Source organism: Protopterus annectens, chromosome 16.part0 (genome assembly GCF_019279795.1).
Source record: "Protopterus annectens isolate FY-2018-M chromosome 16.part0, PAN1.0, whole genome shotgun sequence".
In the NCBI taxonomy this organism is placed as follows: Eukaryota; Metazoa; Chordata; order Ceratodontiformes; family Protopteridae; genus Protopterus; species Protopterus annectens.
The window spans coordinates 71,688,285-71,711,256 of record NC_056750.1 but is presented as its reverse complement, the minus strand read 5'-3'; the positions used below and the strand labels follow the sequence as shown (position 1 = coordinate 71,711,256).

The 22,972-nt window shown below is 41.5% G+C and overlaps 1 protein-coding gene across 1 annotated transcript in view; it reads left to right on the top strand.

The window, feature by feature from the left end:
* The window catches only part of LOC122790395 (protein KHNYN-like), a 712,085-nt gene that overhangs the window by 457,087 nt on the left and 232,026 nt on the right, over window positions 1-22,972 (top strand). The window contains exon 3 of the mRNA XM_044057915.1: window positions 15,040-15,170. Within this exon, the coding sequence (XP_043913850.1) occupies window positions 15,040-15,170 (131 nt within the window). The remainder of the gene's footprint in view (window positions 1-15,039; window positions 15,171-22,972) is intronic.

Sequence of the window (22,972 nt, the reverse complement as noted above, 5' to 3'; positions counted from 1 at the left end):
ATTCACTAGTCAGCGCATAAAACCTTACATATAAACAGCATTAATAAAATACATAATTTTTAAAAGTACATGAATTTTAAAAATGCAATGCAAATGCTACAAAATTTATTACTTAATTGTTTAATTGAGTGTTTAATTCTCAGTAGGTTATGTATAAATACTGAAGAATATGACCTGATTTATTATTGAACTGCATTTGAGGAAGTGACCTAAACGAAAACGCAGTGTCCAGATTTTGCGTTAGTGCTGTGAACCTTGGTGTAAATTTCGTTGGAAAGCTGTTTGCGTGCTGTGGATTATTAAAACCTTGGTAAAACAATCTTTTGGTGCCTTATTTCCTCCACAAGTTACTATTTTTTTTTTGTGGAGTTTGACTTTTGGAACTTGTCTCCATTTTTGCTGTATTGTAAGAATTACAGAGAGATAGGATCACATAACATTAAGAAGTTATGTACTCACCGTAATGTTCCATGCTTGTTGTCCATTTTGCCTATATTTTTGCACCCCACCCACCTTCCCCCTCCTCATTCCTGGAGGAATGGGTGGATAATCTTATTGCTATGTATATTGTTATGATGGTTTGGAGTCTTTGATTATCCTTTCTAGATAATTGGCTTGTTCTACTATGTGGTGCCCGTTCGATTCTCGGCTGGAGTGCTGGGAGTGTCTTCTGTGTGGAGTCTGCATGTCATCCCTGCGGTTGGATGGGCGTTCGAAAGACATGCGTAAATGGGCGTGCCTTCGTTGAAGGTTGGCCGTCGAGCTGACACCATGGCATTCGTGAAAATCTACTGCCAATCATTAGCGGACCGGAGTTCCGCTGTGGCGACCCCTAACCGGAAAAAGCCGAAAAGACAAACAAACTATGTGGGCATAGTAAGTTAGTGTTTCACTTGCAAACAAGATCTGAGGATTTTACCAGAATAATCATGTGATAGGGGTTAGCCTTGAGCCAGTGGAAGCTCTTGAGCTTTTGTATTTGGCCGAATCAGAGCCAATGCTCAGTTCCGTACCCAACCAGCAAGAATATAGGCGAGATGGACAACAAACATGGAACGTTATGGTGAGTACATAACTTCTTAACTTCTTATTTACCTGTAGGAACATCCAATTTAGTCCTGTACCTTATAAACTGTAGAAATTGCATTTATATTCCACATTAGATGCCAGCTGTCTCCCTCAATGGAGCATAATTCCAGACTTTGTAGGATGTACTATGATTTTTGTCCTGTGTTACTGACCACTCCATCTCACTCAGCACTGCTTCAAGAAAAATGGTGATATGTTAGCTAATGCCATTTTGAACTTCAATAGCAAGTTGTCTCATCCATGGGTGGTAGGTATGTGACCCACCTATACCTGGCCCCAGTAGTGCCTTAGCTTTGTCTTTATGTAAATTACCATGTGCTTTGTCATAGAGACCAGTAATTGAACTCAGGAGAATGTCCTGCAGCAATTGGCGGCTTCAGCTGTTGCTCACTGAGATGTACAATAGAAGTACTAGGAAAAGCACACATGGCTCCAAGAACGAGACCCCTAACTGCTGAACCGATGAGAGAACCAGATTTTATTAGGTCTGAACGAGACCCCTAACTGCTGAGCCAGTGAGAGAACTAGACTTTATTAGGTCTCAACGAGACCCCTAACTGCTGAGCCAATGAGAGAACCAGACTTTATTAGGTCTGAACGAGACCCCTAACTGCTGAGCCAGTGAGAGAACCAGACTTTATTAGGTCTGAACGAGACCCCTAACTGCTGAGCCAGTGAGAGAACCAGACTTTATTAGGTCTCAACGAGACCCCTAACTGCTGAGCCAATGAGAGAACCAGACTTTATTAGGTCTGAACGAGACCCCTAACTGCTGAACCGATGAGAGAACCAGACTTTATTAGGTCTGAACGAGACCCCTAACTGCTGAGCCAGTGAGAGAACCAGACTTTATTAGGTCTCAACGAGACACTTAACTGCTGAGCCACTGAGAGAACCAGACTTTATTAGGTCTCAACGAGACCCCTAACTGCCGAGCCGATGAGAGAAACTGACTTTATTAGGTCTAACATTGCAGAGTGCTACTAGTCTTAAGTGCTAGCAGTGATTGCAAGACGGGATTATTGAGCAGCAGAATTTTACTATTCGCTTGACAGTTTGGAAACTGACATCATTCAAGCACATAGAAGGGGAAGCATTTGCTATTGCATCTTAGCAACTGCTTTTCCATATTTGTGCAGTAAGTACCAGGGGTATGGGGTATGCAGCCTCCCACTTGGGTGGGGGACTATGTGGCTTTTCTCCCTACTAAAATGCTTATTTCATGTCAGGCAGTCTCTGTGCGTTTGAGTGGTTTCCTGTATGGGGGGGGGCACTGTTGATAATTAGATTTCTAAGGCTTTCAGTACTAAAGGGCATAAATTATTGGCTCACAGGTACTTGTTAGGCCATTACTTGTCCTAACTGTGTGACTTCAGGGCAGAGACTGAGGCTGCACACGTACTGCTGTGATGTTGGTGAAAGCATAAGGGGGAGCCCAGCTGGGTGGGGGGAATTGACTGAAGAACATACAAAAAATATTGCTAGAACAAAAAAAAAAAAAAGAAAGACAGGAGGAGTGATGAAAGCTGCAATGCATTGCCACAATATGATGGAGTGTGCTAACTCACTAGATTCAAAAAAAGATGGAGTAGGTGCTGTCGAAAATAGGGAAGCTGCATGGAGGGGTAACTGAAAGGAGACTTGGCATGTTTTTAGGAGAAAGTGAGGATGTCGGTGCCTTAATATATCTGTACAGTTTGTAGAGATAGGATGTGTATGTCATTAAGCAGGTAGTCTTTTTAAAATGCCTCTAAAGCCTTATAGTCACATTGTCAAGTGCAGGGACCTTACCTCCTCTTGATTTTAAGGCAGGATAAAGCAAAAACAAGCCTACTGGCCACAAGTGCCTTTTAACCAAAGTTACTCAGCGAGCTGCTGTTTAAGTAACTTACCTCAGATCTCGTTTGCTACCACAAGTGTAGTACAGATCTGTTGGTGCTCGGGTGTTTTTTGTGGATAAGAACTAATAATAATAATAATAGTAATAGTAAAATAATAATGATAATTGTTATTATTTTACTATTATTATTATTATTGCTATTATTATTACTGTTATTATTATCATCTTCTATTTCCTTTCTTATTACCCATCTCTTCCTGACCTACATCTTTGCCTTGTTCTTCTTGGGCTGGATAGGGGTTTTTTTTCTTATTTCAGAAAAAATTTGTATCTTTAGTTGCTTCTGTTCCATGATCATCTCTTTTCGTTTTCTCAGGATGCCAGAGAAGCCAACTGGTTTCAGTAAATTTCTAGTTTGTAGCCACACGTTGCCCAACTCCGACTAGATGACACGTGTGTCTGTTGTTTGAGCCCTTATTACTTGGGCATGTCGTGCTCTGTCCCTGAGGCCTTTGGAAGCGAAATGCTGTAACAAACTTAAAACAAACTTAAAACCAGACTCTGTGGGAGAAGGTGTCCCTTCAGTTCCAACAAAACCTTCTTCCACTTCTCCTCCTCCTCAAAGTAAGCCTGCTGAAAAAGTGAGGGAGAAGGCTAGGGAAAGAGAAAAAGAAAATGAAAAAAAAATCTAAGATGTTGAGGAAGAGCTCTCCAGTCTGTATGTCTTCTTCAGCTCTGGCTCAAAAAATAATAAAACCCTCAGAACTGATACTGTTTTTTGATCCAGTAGTAAACGTATCCAAAATCCCACTGAGGTTCTCACCAGAGCCTATTTCCCTAAGGCTCCAGTCACCCGAACTGCAGGGGAAGCCATACCATAACTATATGCCTTCCTCCTCTGCTTTGTCCATTCAGTCATCCAGATCATCCGGGTGTCTTACTGAAGCAGATATGGACAAGATGATGAGAAGATTTCTTTGGACCCAGACCCAGCTTTGGGGAGATGGTTTCTTTCACGCACTCTGTTATTGCTCCTTCTCTGTTTCACCTTCCCGGATTGGAGCATTTGGGTCTGACTTCTGCCCAGGGTAAGTGTGCATCGGAGCCTAGAATTTGTTCTTACTCAATGTTGAGTTCTTTGATTTGGTCGGCTTCAAGTTTGGAGTCATCTGAATCTCAGAGCCGAATGGCCAGCGCTGACTCTGACAGGGTGGGTTGGGAATCGAGGTCTTCAGATCTGTTCCTCCCTCTTGAAGCCTCAGAGTTAGACAGTTTGACTTTGACGTCCACTTTAGATCCATGCCTTGCAGTATCTCAGATTGAGCCAAAGGTTTCGGCTCCTAAGGTTAGTTTTCCCAGATCCATATCAGGTTCGTCTTTCAACACTTTTGAAAGAGTAATCCCAGAGAAAAGTCTGTCTGCTCGAGCTCTGATCCTTCTCTCCCCCAAAGGATTTCCCAGGGTCTGGAACCCACTCTTCTTGTCACATCAGGACAGCTAGCAGCCAGAAGTGTCGACCCGACTCTTTTAGAAGAGACCATCCCAGCTTCTGAGTCGTCCCCAGATCTTCCCACTGAGGGAATACACAGGGAGCATACATGCAAAAGGAGGAACTTGGACTCGCCTCAGGTATCTGTCACCACTGTTAGTGACTTTGATGAAGGAAAAGGTTCTCCCAGATCCTTTCTTGAGGGATTTATGTTGGAGAAATCCTTAAACTGCTTAAACAGAAAGAGAGTTGGTCCTCCGAAACACCTTCTCCAGAAGAGTCCATTTCCATCTAGGCTTTTAGTTGTGGCCTGCATATGTCATGGGTAGTCCTACCCTCTGATGAGGTGGTGGATCTTATTTCTAAATGGGCATGGAAGGAGCTCTACACAACCAAAACCCATCGTTAAGAATCCACATAAGTCCCTTGGCGATTCTTAGGATTGTCCTCTTTGGAGAAATGGTCCAGCTGTGGACTCCATTGTAGTGGTGGTGGCGGCCACCAGAAAAAAAAATGGCAGAAGAAAGTTCCTCTGTCCGTCTGCCAAACAGGGAGTCACACACATTGGCAGATGTGGGAAGTAAGTATACAGCTCATCCACCTTCTCTGTGAGGGCGTTCAATTATTTGGCACATGTTGATCATTTTCAGAGAGATATGATCAAGAAGATTTCCAAAGCTAACCCGGGGACCATGTCTGTGGATCAAAGGAAATCCATTGATGTGCGTTTGGTTACCTTCTAGTCCGTGTGTAATGTTTCTTTGTGCCTTATCAACATTGACATGGAAGGTGCGCATGGATCAGCCAAAATGGGCATATGCATCAGGAAACATGCGTGAATATGGCTCTGTAACTTTACAGAACAGTGTAAGACATCCTTTGTGAACTCCCCTTATAGCAGATGAACACCCTTAGGTCCCAGAGTGAAAGAGACAATTTCTAGAAATGAAAAAGTTGGCATATCTCTTATAGGGATCAAAATCCCCACTCCTCAAAGGACCTTTTCCATGAACCAAAAAGGAAGCAGGAAAATTTGGTTCCACAAGTCCCATGGGTTTTCTGGAGACAGTGACCCCCACAGCAGAGGAGGGAGCTCTTATAATGGACATCGCCCCAGGGCAGAGGTGGTCAGCAGAGTCAAGGCTTCAGAGGTCTTTCTCTGAGAAGCCTTTTCAGCACTCCTAAATTGTTACCCAACTGCTTTGCTTTGGAGCTTTAGAGGCAGTCAGGAGGAACTTATCCATTCATCCAACAACCTGGATATATGTCACTGAAGGCAAATAGAGGCAGAGGATCATAACCAGGGGCTACTTCATTCCCTTACACTGTCCCCCTTAACCCATCATGTTTCCCGATGTCCCACCCTTTCAAAGGGAAGTGGCCACTTCAGAAGTAAATAAGCTTTAACCAATTGAGTCATCACAGAGGCGCCACCAGACCAAGATGCTCCTGAGTTTATTCATTAAAGCTATTTCTGGACCTAAGTTACCTGAACAAATTTGTAAGAAGAACAAAATTCCAGATGGTCACAATACATTCCATTCTTCCTCTACACAGGGAGAGTGACTGGATGTGCTTGATAGATCTTCATGATGTTAACTGCCATATTAAGATGGATTGAAATTCCAAGAAGTATTTTCACTTCTGGGTAGGAGCCAGTCTTTTTCAATTTAGAACTCTGCTTTTTGTTCTTACCACAGCCCCTGGGGTGTTCATCAGGTGTGTGGCAATGGCAGCAGCTCATCTTGTAATGCAGGGTTTCTGGGTGTTTCCTTATTTGGATGACTGACTAATCACTGCCCCTACCAGGGATCTACTCATCCAAGCCTGGGACTCATTGCACCACCTCTGTTCAAACTAGGCATTATGGTGAATTTAGCAAAGTCCAAAATTTGCCCAACTCAGTCTTTATAGTTCATAGTTGCTCAGTTGAATACAAAGCTCCAAATTGTAAAACTTTCCCAAACAAGGATTACATCCATTCACTAACAAGCTTTGGCAGTCTTGTCCTGTCAGAAGCCACCAGCAAAAACAGTTCTCCACCTTCTAAACTCCATGGCAGCGTTGATCACCTTGGTTCCCCTGGCCAGGTATTCCATGCAAGTTTTGCAGTGAATTCTTGCGGTCCAGTGATCTGTAAGACAGCAACCCATGTCTTTTCTGAAATCCTTAAAAAGATTTTCAAGACACATATCCAGTAGTGGTTGGAGTATCCTTGTGTTTCACAAGAACATCCTTCAGTCTTCCTTCTCTTCAAGCCACAGTGACCACAGATACTTCCTACTTGGGGTGGGGGGCATCACCTGGGAAAGACAGTCCAAGGTACATGGTCACAATGAGAGGTCAGCTACAGATCAGTGTCTTGGAGATGAGACCATTTCTCCTAGCACTGCAGGCTTTTCAGTACTCTATTCCCATGGATGTCGTTTCTGTCCATTCAGACAACATGGCAGTCATGTGGTACATCAGGAAACAGGGAGGAACCAGATCATATTCATTATGTCAGGAGACCATGAGAGTAGGGCAGTGTGGTTATCTTCTCACCTTTATTAGCAGTGCATATTCTGGGGAAATCCAATGTGGTAGTTAACAGATTGAGCAGATTTGTCCTTCTCCCTCAAAGTGGTTGCTCAATCCAGTAGTCACGGCCATTAGAGATGACCTTGCAGCAATCTGTTGCATCTTCCCACAGCATCAGGTTCACAAGTTCTTCACGCTGATCCCCTGGGGGCACCCACAATTGACCCCAGGACTCCTTTATGCCTTCCCTCCCACACCTTTAATTCCGAAATCTTTACAGATAGCAATGGTGAAGAAGATCACAGTCATCCTCAAAATGTTCTACTGTCCTTGACATATGTGGTTTCCCTTCATCTGGGCATCATCTAGTACACTCTTCTAGGGTGCTGGAATCAGCTTCAGATCTACTCTCTCACCTGCTGGGGCTGCCTTACTTGGGCATTCAATCTCTCAAGTAGACCACATGGTTTCAACAATTCCAGTGATGGCTAGACAGTCCAGGTTTTCATCCTCAGTCATTCCTATCTTGACTTCTCAGAAACTTTCAACATGTAAGATTTGCACTCTAGAATAGATTCACACAGATACAGAAAAACAGTCCTTAACTAATATCACTATATTTTCCTGATTGATCTAAAGAATTACTATTCCCTGGTCACTTACTAGAGCAAGACAAGATGAAGTAGGTAAGGGGTCCTTCTTTGTCATAGTCCAAAAACAGAGTGGCTTGAGACCTCAGTCTTATCCAGTATTAAAATATCATTACAACGCAGGCTTACAGAGTGACATCACACACATCTGGTCATATGACTTCTGGTTCCCACACTACCCCCTTGGCTAGAAGCTGCCAGGATTTAGCACATATGTGTCAAAAATACACACAGACATAGAGCTTTTGCTAAGATCTGTTGCAACTTCGGGAAGTCATAAAACAATTCCAACCTTCCACCCTTCCAGAGTAGCAATTAGTTCCCTATCTTTGTGGTGAATACATAACCTTTGTTTTTGCATGCATGCAGCACTAACCGATAACCGATACAGCATGTATTCCGTCCAAACTAGAAAGTCCTGTGTCATAAGCAGTGCAAACATAAACCACCCAATATTAAAACATTTGCCTTTCAACTATTTTATCCCTCCTGGTGCCCTTTCTTAATTTCCAGTTCCCCAAAGCCTGCTGGTCTCCAAACCTGATCGTTGTTCAGCGCTGGAGAGGTGCGGTGTTATACTGCTGCCAAAGAGATTTTTTTTTCTTGTATTTATGCCTTGACCCTGCTGTCTCTCCCACATGCAAAATGTGCATTGATGGAGCAGTGGCGTCCTGGGGATATCTGCTGGTTCATTCCAAATCTGCTGTGGCAAATTCTGTAACCATGCCCGAACTTTACTAATTGAGAGCAGCACTACCAACAAGGACCCCTCCCCCAAGGTAGATGCTCAAGCACAATGTCACACTTATTATTCCCCTAGCTTCTTCTTCAAGAGCAGAATCGTCCGCTAGCCGAACCAGGGTCTCTTGGGCTTCAGTCAGAGCTCCTTCCCTGTGCACTACAGATATGGCATGAATATCATAAACTTCAGAAGGTTAGCTTCTGTCATTTACCCCCACCCCTTTTCTCTTGATCTCTTACTTTATGACCCTCCACTAGCATTTTATCCTATTGTCTTTTATTTGTATGATTTCTGAGTTTATCTGCACTTGAAGCATTAGTTCATATGTAACTTGCAGTATGCTGAATATTCATTGATTTGGTTTTAGTACATTCATGTCACCTCTTTGTTTTTTTTGTTTTTTTGCTTCAGAACATTGTCTGTGTACATGGAATAAATGTTAATTGTAACTCTGTTAAAGTGGTCTAAGTTTTGTTTTTGTAACTGCTGGGATACTCAATGTTAGGTCCAATTTGAAAGCAGTCTGCTTATGTCTGACAGGCCTCATATATGCAACAACAATTCAATAAATACATTTTAATTCATTAACACCTATGTTGTGTGGAAGGTCACACCTTTAGCAGCCTACACACATCTTGCATTCCAGGTCATTTTCTGAAAAATAAAATTAAAAGAGGTAAGATAAATATAAATGTTTTGTAAACAATACCAGGCATTAAGACTATACAAATAACTATATTATTAGTTAGAAGTATTCTTTAGAGTGGTAATAGTCAATGAATCCATAGTCTTTGTATAAAGTATAGTGTACTAGAGTACACACAAGCCAGCAATTATATTCTTGCTAAACGTTTACAAACACATTTTCTTGTCTTGGAAACTTTACTATGTAGACATATATTGTTAGAACATTTTTGTTAACCAGACATAAGCTATCACGTGACAACAAGAAATTCCTCTATAAGTGCATTTTTATTGATATATTTGCATAAATATGAAAACATATGCTTAACTGTATAATTACCAATACTAGTACCACTGAATATCTGTCAAAATGTTCCACATACAGTGCAGATATCAAAAATGGTTTTCTTTAACAATGTCTAAGGTTTCACCTGATGTCATGCAAAAGTCTTTAAGTCGCTTAGTTTTTAAAGGATTAAGTAAAAAGTAATGTCTTTTAGCTTTTCCCGGTTAGGGGTTGCCACAGCGGACCTCCAGTCCACTAATGATTGGCAGTGGATTTTTACGGTGCCGAGTTGCCAGCCCGACGCCCAACCTTCAAGGAAGGCACACCCATTCACGCATGCACCTACCTGCATGTATTCAGACGTCACTCGACTGCGGGGAGGACATGCAGACTCCACACAGAAGGCGCTCCAGCTTTGAATCGAATGGGGGAACCTCTTGCTGTGAGGCTGCACCACCGCGGGCCCTTTTTAAAGTATTAAGTACATGTGGAAATATTCCTTATTTTCATAATTACTAGCAAACAGTTAATAGTATCTCAGCTATAGTAAATGGAAACTGAGAATTAATTTTTCTGTTTTCCAGATGGCATAACACACTGTACCCCTCAATAACACATATGGCGGTCAGCTCTGAAAATATGATCATAAGTATAAATAGTAAATGACAAACTGGATTAACTTTTCTACTGCAGGACATCCTAGTTTAATAGTCTTACTGACATTTTGTTAATATCCTTGCACTTTCTAATACTGCCTGCTTGTAGCTGGTAAGTCACATAGTTAAAGAAGCCAAACTCCAGAAAGGTCTGGATGCCATATGGTGTCATGGGCATTAACTGGAAGTATACAAAGGTGTTAGAGGCTTGAATGAGTTAAAAATATTGATAGCTGTGCTTGTATTTTTCTGCTACACATTACATATACAACTAAACGCATTTATCAACATTTCTGAGAGTACCTGTAGTGGAAATAAAGCTCATGTACTGTTTGTATTTCTTAATATCTTTTTGAATAACTTCATAAGTAGATAAAATCCCAGACTTAGAAAGTTCACCAGTGTTGAGTGGTACACTTGCAGTAGGAACAGTAACAGAGCTAGATGCAGTGGTAGTCTTGCTCAGAAATATTACTGTCTGTGTTAGACTAACCTGTCCATAATTCTTAGGGCCTTCATGATCCCCACAAAATGTGTGTACGTCAGCTTCTTAGGTGCTTATAGCCTGTAATATAGGAGCCTTTCACAGTGGTTGAGCTTTGAGCCCTAACTGCTGATTTTGAAGTATCAGATTTTGGCCAAAATTTAAATAAGTAAAATGCCTCTTTCCAGGTGATCATCATCTCACAGCTTTGTGTCATGATATTTACATACATACTGCTTAAGTGGCAAGCTTGTAATATATCTTTTTAGTAACTTGGCAAGCCCACTAGGTACAGGTGTTTTCTTAACAGAATGACCTGTAAGAACTAACTTGTTTATTTATTTAATGTAGGTATGTATTTGTTTTTTTATCTTCACAATTTTTACCCAGGTAGGTACTTTGATCTGTGGATCTTGTTCAGGTATGACTCTCGCCATGTAAGCAGCATATCACATTATGATTAAAGTGACGATAGTCCATTAAAGATATACGTAATGCAGACATATTACAATGTAATAAGTAATATTTACACTTACATATTGTAAGTTAAGAAATGTTAGCATGTAATAATTGCCCAGTTACTATAAGGTGCTGAAGGCAAGTTAGAAAAATAAGTAACTATTTTTAGTGGCCAGTGGAGTTGAGAATAATATACCCAGAAGGTGGGATGGATGGTAGTAGGTGGTGTTGGGAGAAAAAAGAAGTCAGAAGGAATGTATGTTTTAGCAGAGGGAGTAAGTACCTGAAAGGAGGGTAGTTTATAGCTTACAGTCTGATGGGGGTGGATAAGTACGGATAGGTAGAGTTGGTGGTGTCACCTGCTGTTCATAAGGGTAATGTTTGGTGAAGTTGCTGTTTGTGCAGGGAGTATAGTGGGAGTGAAGTGTGGTAACCTGATAAAGGTCAGTTAGTCTTGAAGGCTAGGTTAAGGACCTGATAAAGGCCGGTTAGTCTTGAAGGCTAGGTTAAGGACCTGATAAAGGTCGGTTAGTCTTGAAGGCTAGGTTAAGGACCTGATAAAGGTCGGTTAGTCTTGAAGGCTAGGTTAAGGACCTGATAAAGGTTGGTTAGTCTTGAAGGCTAGGTTAAGGACCTGATAAAGGTCAGTTAGTCTTGAAGGCTAGGTTAAGGACCTGATAAAGGTCGGTTAGTCTTAAAGGCTAGGTTAAGGACTTGATAAAGGTCTGTTAGTCTTGAAAGCTAGGTTAAGGACCTGATAAAGGTCGGTTAGTCTTGAAGGCTAGGTTAAGGGGGAGAGTAGATGGATGAGGAGAAAGTCGAAAAAACAAACTGTAGAGCCTAGATCACTAGGTGGCTTGCAAACTGGCTCACAGATAGAACCCACAGTGTGAAAGTAGCCAGCCTCAAGTCAGACTGCAGACCAGTCACGAGTGGAGTCACACAGGGTTTAGTCCTGGGTCTTCTCCTGTTTGATATCTACTTCTCTGAAGTCCAGGCCAACACAAAGGGACTCTGGCTGACAAAGTTCGCAGACAGTTGCAAGTTGGGAGGTATTATTAACTCCCCAAGTGATGTTGACATCCTACAAAAAGGCCTCACTGAGACCAACGACTGGTGTAAGAGCCATGGCCGTAAACTCAGTGCCAAAAAATGTGTCGTTACCCCCCTTGGGAAAAACCCAGTTCCCTTGAATTACCACATCAGTGGTAGTCCACTGAACACAGAGGGTTGTATAAGAGATCTGGGAACACAGGCTGACAGCAACCTCTCTTTTGACCACCACATTGCCACTGTGGTCAGAAAGTCCTTCTATTTGGCACATCTCATTACTAAGGGTTTTGCATCCAGGAAGAAAGAGTTCATTGTCTCCCTCTACTCTTCCCTCATTAGGCCAGTCATCGCGTACAATGCCCCATTTGGCATGTACCACACTAGACACCTGCAACAACTGGAGAGACCACAAAAGTATCTCACAAAGAGGATCCTAGGCCTTAAAAACTTGTTCTATATGGACAGACTCAAAAAACTCCCAACTATTCTCCGTCTCATATCGCCTACTTAGAGGCGATCTCTGCTTGACTTACAAAGCCATGTCTGACCCATCTCTGTAAGAAATGCTACATCTAAAGTAATCCCAATCCCTCCGCACCACACAATCCAGAGACCTCAACCTCATTACCACAATCAACAGAACATGCTGGAGGGACAGGTTCATAACCCAGAGACTCCCCATGCTATGGAATAGACTTCCCATACATGTCAAGCAGAGCACTTCACTGGTCCTCTTCAAGAGAAATCTTAATGAGTGGATGGGAAATATAAAATTCACCGCAGGGATCACTCTTGTGGCTTTACTCGACAGAGGTACTGGGAACTAAGGTCAGGTGGCATGATGCCAGGGTAATCCTATGGGCTAGGCTTGTAAAGGCCCCAGGGTCATTAGCCTAGTACACACCTATGAACCTGTATAGTGTAGTACACGCCTATTAACCCTGTATAGTGTAGTACACACCTGTGAACCTGTATAGTGTAGTACACACCTATGAACCTGTATAGTGTACACTTTGAGATGGGACAGAATAAGTTAGTGCAGTTATAGATGACCATCAAGTAAGCAGGTAGATACTGAAGTAAGAAAACCTGAATTACAGGACAAAATAGATTACTGGCTCATAGCTGTGAATTGTGACACTGTCTTGCTATGGCCATGTTGTATTACAGGGAAGTCTACTTTCAGATACAGTTGTGGACCGTTTTGTCTCATTCCCATGATGTACAGTGCTATAGAGCAACATTCTTTGAGTAGATTGTCGGTATACTCACCTAACCTGTAAATACTTCTGTCAAGTAACAATTTTCTTTTCAAACCAGTAAGACCCTGTAGGCACAGAAGTGACCAAGGAGCTTTGATCTTAAGCAGTTTGCTTTTCTCAGAAGCCCTCCGTATGGAGTCAGACCCAGTATGCCTGGCCTGTAGGCTCATTTGTTAAGCACACTGCAACCTTTGTGCACATCAGTTTATCAAAGTACTCCAGCCTAGCCCACAAAATCCTTCATAGGGTAACATTTTGTAACAGTTTACAGAAGACTATTATCAGGAGTGCTGCAAACTTCTGTTGCACTGACAGAATCTTAACTGGCCCAGCCCTGGAAAGGTGAACTCTTTGCTACGTCTTTGGGATAGAAGGCTGTAACCTGGACTGCAGCTCAGATGTCCTGGGTTCACTTAGAGGCCCGGGCAGTAGAAAACCACCATTTGGGTAGGAAGAGAAATGAAGACGCGGTGTATGACCACCTTTCTCAGTGAGTAGGTAAGGGGCATGCCGTGGGGGTAGAAAGAAAAACAGCAGTCACTACAGTGGGGATGGGAGACCTGAGGGGACCTGTCCCCTCACAAGAGGTGTGGCTGCTTGAGTAGCTGTGTCACCCAAATAAACATGTGGCAAATGCATGCGTGCCTGTTGTACTCCCGTCTGTGGAGTACTCATCACTGCATAAAGGCTAAAACAAGGGCTGCATAGCAAATGGCCACACATTAGTTTGTAGTTAAGTACTAGGTTAGCTGCCATTGTGGGCCACTGTAAGCCTATCTAGTTTCCCTTTTTGTAGTCAAAGTAACCAATCCAATTTGGTTGTAGGTTTGTCGTACTCATCCCATGGTTGATAATTTCATATTATTTCTAATGAAAATAACTGGAGTCATCCTGTAGATAATTTGAGGGCATACATGCATGGGATAAAGCATTTAGGAGGTGCCTCTGTCCATTAGTACCAAACTTTGTCTCGCAACCATAGATCCAAGTTGCATTTGATTACTGAGAGGGATGAACTTTATTTTATGTGGATAGGGAGTCTGTTCCACAGCAGCAGTATCCAATACGAAATGCGCCAGTCTCTCCGCAGCGTTCTGCTGAAGTTGGAGAAGAGGTGTAGAGCCCCAGACTGAGTATTGCTGATGCCATGTGACTTGTTGATGTGAAGTAAATCCATCAGTAATGGGATGGAGGATGCCTTGTATGGCAGACACAGGTCACCTCTTAGCAGTCTGTAGGACAGTGAGTACAGTGACAGGCTTTGAGTCTGTCCATGTAGGACGTATTGTTTAGGCCTTGTATTCTTTTAGTAAGGTATGGCTGTGGGTGTTGCAGTTGTTGCATGTGATTGGACAGACATGTGCCAAAGGGAGCATTATATTCACTGATTGGCCTAATGAGTTACCGACTAGTATCCAGTTAGTATCCAAGTCACCAGTTAGTGCTTGTGTGATGGCTGAGCTGCAGTCTGGCCTCACCTTATCAAAAACTGAATGGGCAAAATGCATGCATAAAGCAAAAAAAATGAAAAATCATTCTTTGAATTTTATGTAAAATGTACTTGAAATTTCATACCACCTTGTATTTTATGTGTTTTGTGACATCTGTAGTTTCTCTGTGCAGTTAACAAGTCCCGTTATTCTTCTGCTGAAGCAGGTGGGGTATTACCTGGAGCCATTGTACTTCGGTTTGCTTCAAATATGTCTCTTTTTCTTCCTCTTTATCTGTTTCTAAAAGAGAAAGAACAGTTTTGTGAGAGTGACTTAATAAAACTGTAAATGCATATGTGTATATTGTAATATGTTTATCCCAATTTTATCTGCAGACATGGTCTGTCCAAATTTTTCTCTTGTCGAGGAATTGCATTAGCAGTGGAGTACTTTTGGAATCGAGGTCACCGCAATGTCACGGTTTTTGTTCCCAGCTATCGGAAGAAGAAAGATGATAAAATTAAGGGTATTTTCTCAAACTTTTTTCTGTCATTTTCAAGTTAGCTTTGATGGCACCTTCTGGGTAGAGAAGCTGACTGTCCCGATTTTCACAGACTGTGTTAATTTAGATTGCTTTGTCTTTATGGAGTACATAGTACATGCCTTGATACTGTAGTATGTTGCAGAAAGAAGTTGTATTTTATCTGAAACGGTGAGATATGATAATAAACAACAGAACTAACTGATTCTTGCTCATTATTTTGATAAAATAGCAGAGTTTTTAAATTGTTTTCTGTCTGTGCAAAGTCTGTCTATCTAAGATTGGTGGAATAGGACACAGTGTTCTATTTTCATTAATATTAGTAAAGAAAATTGTATTACTTTGGTTGTGATCTTTATAAGTCGAAATAATTTTGTATTGATGCTAGTAACCAACCAAACAGAATCTATGTTTACACCCAACCCCACACTCCCTTACGCGCCACTCCCCCATACCTCACCCTCTTGCATCTACTCACCCATACTCCCTAACACTAACAATATTTACCCCACAATGTCTCCTCCAACTCCCATCTCATCTCCAAAACCTAGACCATTCTGCTAACTCATACCTCCACTTGTCATACTTTATCTCCTCACCTCCTATGAACACTGCCTACCTACTTCTCAATATCCTACATCCAGTACCACTACTAGCTTAGATACCACTATCCCACACCATTACAACCCTACCTTTTCTCTAATTCTTCTACCCCAAAACCTCTTCATCCCGTAAGAGCTACCTACATTAACCCTAGCACTAAATACTATCATCAACTCCTACTAAAAATCCACAAACTAGTAAGGAAGTCTCAACCAACACTTATAGCAGATGGGGATATCCACCCTAGCCCAGACCCAACCTTACCTGATACCACTAGCTCCACAAATGTCACTGTCTCCAATCTACGGAGCTCATGTAATGTCCCTAATTCACTACTAGTCTGTCACCTAAAGATCAGAAGTATAAATAATAAAATTCACTATATACATGCCCTTCTGGACATGCACTCCCCTGACCTATTATGTCTTACTGAAACCTGGCACAAACCCTCTATCCCTAATAATGAAATTATACCCCCCAACTACAATATAATATAGCAATAACCCACGCCTGGGTGTGGGTAATGCTGGATTTACCCACGGTTGGCGTGGTTTGATCCCGATGGCAAAGCCCGAGGGACCAAACAAAGCCAACCGTGGGTAAATCCAGCATTACCCACACCCAGAAGTGGGTTATTGCTATTATACAATGACATTATGTAAGAAAAGAAATAGTTAATTTGGCATTGTATAATGCCTCTTTACTGCCCTTCCGCAGCTGTCTGGTATTCTGCGGCAGTTCTGATGTACTGCGCATGCCTACACAGTACATCAGAGCTGTGGGCAAAAGCACTGTTTCGCTATGTTAAATGAGTTTAACATAGCGAGACAGCTTTAAAATAAGCAACGGATATCTCCGTTGCTTATTTTAAAGCTGTCTCGCTATGTTAAACCCATTTAATATAGCGAGACAGCTTTAAAAAAAGCAACGGAGATCGCAAGATCTCAGTTGCTTTTTACACACTGTGTCGCTATGTTAAACTAGTTTAACATAGCGAGACAGCGTTAAAAAAAGCAACGGAGATCTCCGTTGCTTTTTTTAAACCTGTGTCGCTATGTTAAACTCTTTTAACATAGCGAGACAGTGTTTTATACTAACGGAAAAAGTCCGGGCGACCGGACCTTTTTCCGTTAGTATATTGAGGGATTTACAACGGGCACGCTGGTTGGGCTGGCCAATCAGCGTGCAGGTTTTACGGGAGGAATTGTATAATATAGCAATAACCCACGCCTGGGTGTGGGTAATGCTGGATTTACCCACTGTTGGTGTGGTTTGATCACGAGGGTGAAGCCCGAGTGGCCAAACAAAGCCAACCGTGGGTAAATCCAGCATTACCCACACCCAGAAGTGAGTTATTATTATATAATGACATTATTTAAGAAAAAAAAAAATTACTTTTCTTAAATAATGGCATTGTATAATGCCTCCTTGCTGCCCTTCCGCAGCTGTCTGGAATTCTGCGGCAGTTCTGATTTACTGCGCATGCCTACGCAGTACATCAGAGCTGTGGGCAAAAGCAACGGAGAAAGCAAGATCTCCATTGCTTTTTAAAAACTGTTTAGCTATGTTAAATGAGTTTAACATAGCGAAACAGCTTTAAAAAAAGCAACGGAGAATCTCCGTTGCTTTTTTAAAGCTGTCTCCCTATGTTAAACTTGTTTAACATAGCAAGACAGTGTGAAGCAACGGAGATCTTGCGTTCTCCGTTGTTGTAAAAAAAAAAAAAGAGTTATAGTAAGGGAAAAAGTCCGGGCGACCGGACCTTTTTCCATTACTATAACTCTGATTTACAGCGTGCATGCTGACCAATCAGCGCGCACGTTTTTGAATATTTAATGGAGGGTCGTTGTATAATAAGACTTGACCGGCAAAGCAGGAAAGATGGTGATGTAGCCATCATGTACAAATGCACTCTACAAGTATCCACTATGTGTATCCCACAATGCCTGATAACTAGGAACTCTGAAACACTCATAATAAATGTCCAGCTTAACAAAGTCAAAGCTATCAACATAGGATGTATCTACATTCCCCCCAGATGACAACATAGTGACCTTAGAAAGTACCCTCCAATGGCTATCCACTACCCACCCCCAAGAAACTATTATTCTAGGAGACTTCATTATCGATTGGAAAACCTGTTCATCCAAGTTCCCCACCACCCACATTAACTTATGGCTTCTCCCAAATTATAACTTTCCCTAACAGAATCAATAAGCCCAACAATAAAGAAAGCATCCTAGATTGGATACTAATAAACAACAAACCCCAGTTATATAAATGAAGCACCCTACTGGAGGACATGAGTGACCACTTCCTAACCTATATAACCAGAAAAAGGAATGACATGCCTCAGCAAAATAGCCTTAAAACCATTAGAAACACAAAAAACTGTAACCTCACTAAATTCCAGACCGAATTTAAGTCATGCAATTGGTCCAAACTAAAGCTACTTCTCCTTGACAAAGCAGTCTCACACTTCAATGTTACATTCCTGGCCATCTTAGACAGGCATGCTCCCAAAAGAAATATCAAAACCAAAAGCAAAATAGCTCCATGGCTAACCAAAGGTACTAAACAAAAGCTAACTGCAAGGAACGCAACATGGACCTCCTGGAGATCCACCAAATCCTGACAGGACCACATTAGATACAAACAATTTTGAAACGAGGCAAAAAAAATCCACTCTGCTAGGCAAACAAGAGTGACCACTTCCTAACCTATATAACCAGAAAAAGGAATGACATGCCTCAGCAAAATAGCCTTAAAACCATTAGAAACACAAAAAACTTTAACCTCACTAAATTCCAGACCGAATTTAAGTCATGCAATTGGTCCAAACTAAAGCTACTTCCCCTTGACGAAGCAGTCTCACACTTCAATGTTACATTCCTGGCCATCTTAGACAGGCATGCTCCCAAAAGAAATATCAAAACCAAAAGCAAAATAGCTCCATGGCTAACCAAAGGTACTAAACAAAAGCTAACTGCAAGGAACGCAACATGGACCTCCTGGAGATCCACCAAATCCTGACAGGACCACATTAGATACAAACAATTGAGAAACAAGGCAAAAAAATCCACTCTGCTAGGCAAACAAACCGACTATATCAACTTAAAGAAAAAGCACAAAAATCAGCTACAAATTTTGGTCAGGCCTTAATAAACTGCTCATTCTAGGTAAATCCCCAACCCCCACCCCTTCAGCTGCCTTACATCTATCCCCTAAGGCCTTAATAAACTGCTCCATCCAGGTAAGTCCACAACCCCCACCCCTTCAACTATCTTACATCTACCCCCTAAGTCCTTAATAAACCTGCTCCATCCAGGTAAATCCACAACCCCCACCCCTTCAACTACCTTACATCTACCCCCTAAAAGTGTAGCAGAGGCCTTTAATACTTTCTGTACAGAAACAGTTCAGTCCCTAGCTAATAACCTACCTCCCAACTCCTCAAACACCACCTCACCCACTCCTGATAATTTACTTCCCTTCAAATTTGATCCAATCCCCACAGACTATATTAAATCCCTACTTAAGAAACTCAAACCCACCACCCTTGCAGCAGACATACTCCCTGCAGAATTTCTCCAAAAGGCCGCTAATGAAATAGCATACCCTATCTCCATCTTAATCAATCGTACTATCCGCGAATCCTATGTCCCCTCCATCTGGAAAATCTCCCACATTATTCCACTTCACAAAGGGGGCAATTCCACTGAACTCTCAAACTATAGACCTATAGCCATCCTATCTCCCTTAGCCAAAATAATGGAAAAATGTATACATAAGCAAATTCTGACTGACCTTATCCAGAACAATCTCCTAGCCCCATCCCAGCATGGATTTAGACCTGCCCATAGTACCACAACAGCACTTCTCTCCTTCTCCCATACAATAAATCAAATAATCGCAACATCCTCTCCTCTGCCCTCTTTCTCGACCTATCCAAAGCATTCAATATGATGAATCACCACCTACTCCTAGACACACTAAATTCATTCAGCCTAAACAACCTAGTAATCAACTGGTTCCACTCTTACCTGCAAGGCAGACAACAAGCAGTGTTATGGAAAAACAATCTATCCCCTCTTCTTCTAGTCACCCTTGGTGTACCCCAAGGATCCATATTAGGCCCCCTCCTTTTCTCCATATTCATCAATGACCTACCCAAAGTCATCCCAGAGGCAATCTGTATTCAGTATGCAGATGACTCTACCCTTATCTCTTCTGCCACCACCCCCTCAGAACTACAATCCCTATCCCAAATCATCTTCAACAAATAAGAGGACTGGCTCAATAATCACCATCTCCTATTGAATCCAAACAAAACCAAGCTACCACTTTTCTCCCCCACCCATAGATTCACATCACCAAATATTACAGTCTCATCTAACAGTGGCACCATAATCTCTCCAGACCCATCCACAAAACTTGTTGGTGTAATAATAGATAATAACCTAACATTTGACACTCATATAGACAAAACCATTAAAACAGTTAACAAAAAAACTAGGCTCCTTGTATAGGATTAAACCATTCCTAACCCCATCTACCAGAACAGCCATAGCTCGGACACATCTCCTATCAACCCTTCTCTATGCCTCACCCATCTTTGTAAACCTACGGAAATCAAACCTAAACAAAATAGGTAGCTGCTATAACAATATAGCTAGATTCGGCACAGCCACAGCCTACAGAACCCATCACTGTCTAAATCTTCAAACACTAGACTGGCTAGAACTACCCAATCAACTCCAGTACAACAAACTCATAGTTATTCATAAAATCCTGTACCAACCTAACAGTACACCCATTCTGACGAATATTACACCCCCTACAGCAACCTAGCATCCCTCTGCTCATCCAACAAAATGCAATTGCAATCTGCCAAGCCAACAACTCAGCCGGAGAATCATTATTCTCCAAATCAGCTGGCAGAAAATGGAACACGCTTCCTCCAGATCTTAACACTATAACCTCCTTACCCCAATTCAAAATATCCGTAAAGAATCACCTAAACAAGCATTGGCTATGTCCATGTCTAAACCCAGACTAACCCAATATACATACAACCCTAGTAGGTAAACTATGCAATATAAACAACGTCCTTATCCTGTATGAATAAACTTTCTAAACCAAACCCACCCGACTATTTATACTTCTCAACCACCTTTAGAACAACACTAACTAAATCTAACCTAACTAGCTATCCTAACCATTCTCATACCTTGTATTTAACTCTTCTATAGCAGCCTGTTACCCTAGCCATTCCAAGCACGTTTTTAACCCTTCTACATCTAATTTCCAGTAACTCCCCTTCTTAACTGACCAACTTTTTTCTCCTGGTTGTCATTCATGACATCAATCTAGGTATCATGCCATTCTATACACTCACATCTTGTCCAATAATTTCTGTACATATTTCATACTATAAACCTATAAAGATCTTAAACTTCAATGTAACCATGTATATATATAATCACCTTTTTAAAATTTTACATTTTTTTTCAATGTAACCATGAATATTGATTGTCATCTTTTGTACATGTGGAGCTTTTCTCCCCGGGCCTCCGCTGAAAATGGACATGCAACCAGTCGGACTCTCCCGGTTAACAAATGTAAAATAAAATAAAATAAATAAAAATAAATAGTAGCTGATATTTGTTAGAAGTTGGCATTTGACTGTTTTGCTGTTATAGGATGAAGCAAAACTGATTATGCTCAATAAAAAATGCCTTTGTTGAAATAAGATCACTTTGCCGTCATTGTTTTGTAGAGCAAGTATGTTTGGTTAGAGAAATTGTTTTAGGGTTTCTTTCTAAACTGAAATTCACGACAGTAGCAGCTTGTAATCAGTTGAAACATTCAGAGAGATTTGTAAAGTAGTAACAGGGTAGATGGTGAGAGAGCCTGTCAGTTGTCCGAGCACTCCATCAAGTGATGATGCCACAAAGTTAATTCAGCACTAGTGAAGTTTGCCCTTTACCCTACTATTGTGTGACCATGGAGCTGGAATATGTAAGAATGAGGGGTGGAGGATGTCCCCTACAGATGGTGAGTGTAGAGGGGCTTGTCCCCTTACCAAAAAAAAAAAACTTGTGTTATCCTGAAACTCGCTTTCAGTAAGTTGTTTTTTGAAGCTTCAGCACTTGCTTAAAAGTTCTTTCAGTTCTCAGCATGATTCCAGTGGAGAGAGGGTGGCAAATCTAAGGTCTGTGCTGTGGCTCTGATGTCAGTTTTCATTCTGTCCTTAACTTATGGGTTTGGATCCGATCCCTCTGATCCAACTCAGCTGTTACAAAAGCTCGTGGCAACCGGAAAACTCTCGAGCTACTCCCTTACCCACAGTGCACCAGCACTAAGTACCTCAGATCTCATTTCTCACTTCCACCAAAAGTGAGTGACTCTTTATAATTAAGATAAGTGAATCCTTTTTTCACTATTTTTCCCTTTTTTGTTCTTGTGTACTTCTTCTGTACTATTGTTAGTACTCTCTCCCCGCCTTACACTTTAGAGTGTAGTTTTCCTCCTTTAATACCATCGTTGGTAGTCTTTCCCCTTTTTTTCTTATATATATATATATATATATATATATATATATATATATATATATATATATATTTTTTTTTTTTCTGATCTTTTTATTAACATACCTTTCTCTGTATCAGTATGGCAGAGAAATCGTAAATGCAGTCGTAAAATTCTGCTTTCAAATGTGCATTCTTGATCTGTTTACTGTTTAGGACCTCATCATCTCTGTTTGTCACTCCTTCAACCCTACAGCTCTGGTGGAGCATAAGAATAAATTAATTTTTAAATGGTTGCTTCCTTCCTCCTTTTCTGAGGCCTTATCTGGAGCTTCCCCTGAGAAAACTAAAAAGACCATTTCTCCCAGTACCTCAACGGTTTCTACTAAATCATCTGGGAAATCAAAGAAAAGACCTCTTTCAGATCCAACTGACTCATCAGATACTAAAAACAAAGTTACAAATTATCGAATCCGACTTCACACTCAGATCCACGACATCTAACTAAGGAGCTATCAGATTCAACTTTGCAACTGGACCTGAAGCTTAAGAGGCCTAGGCATTTATCAGATCAGACTTCTCTGCATCCAACACCAAAAATGTCGATCGCACGGCTCATTCCACGCCCCTTCCAAGGACCAGATACTCTCCTTC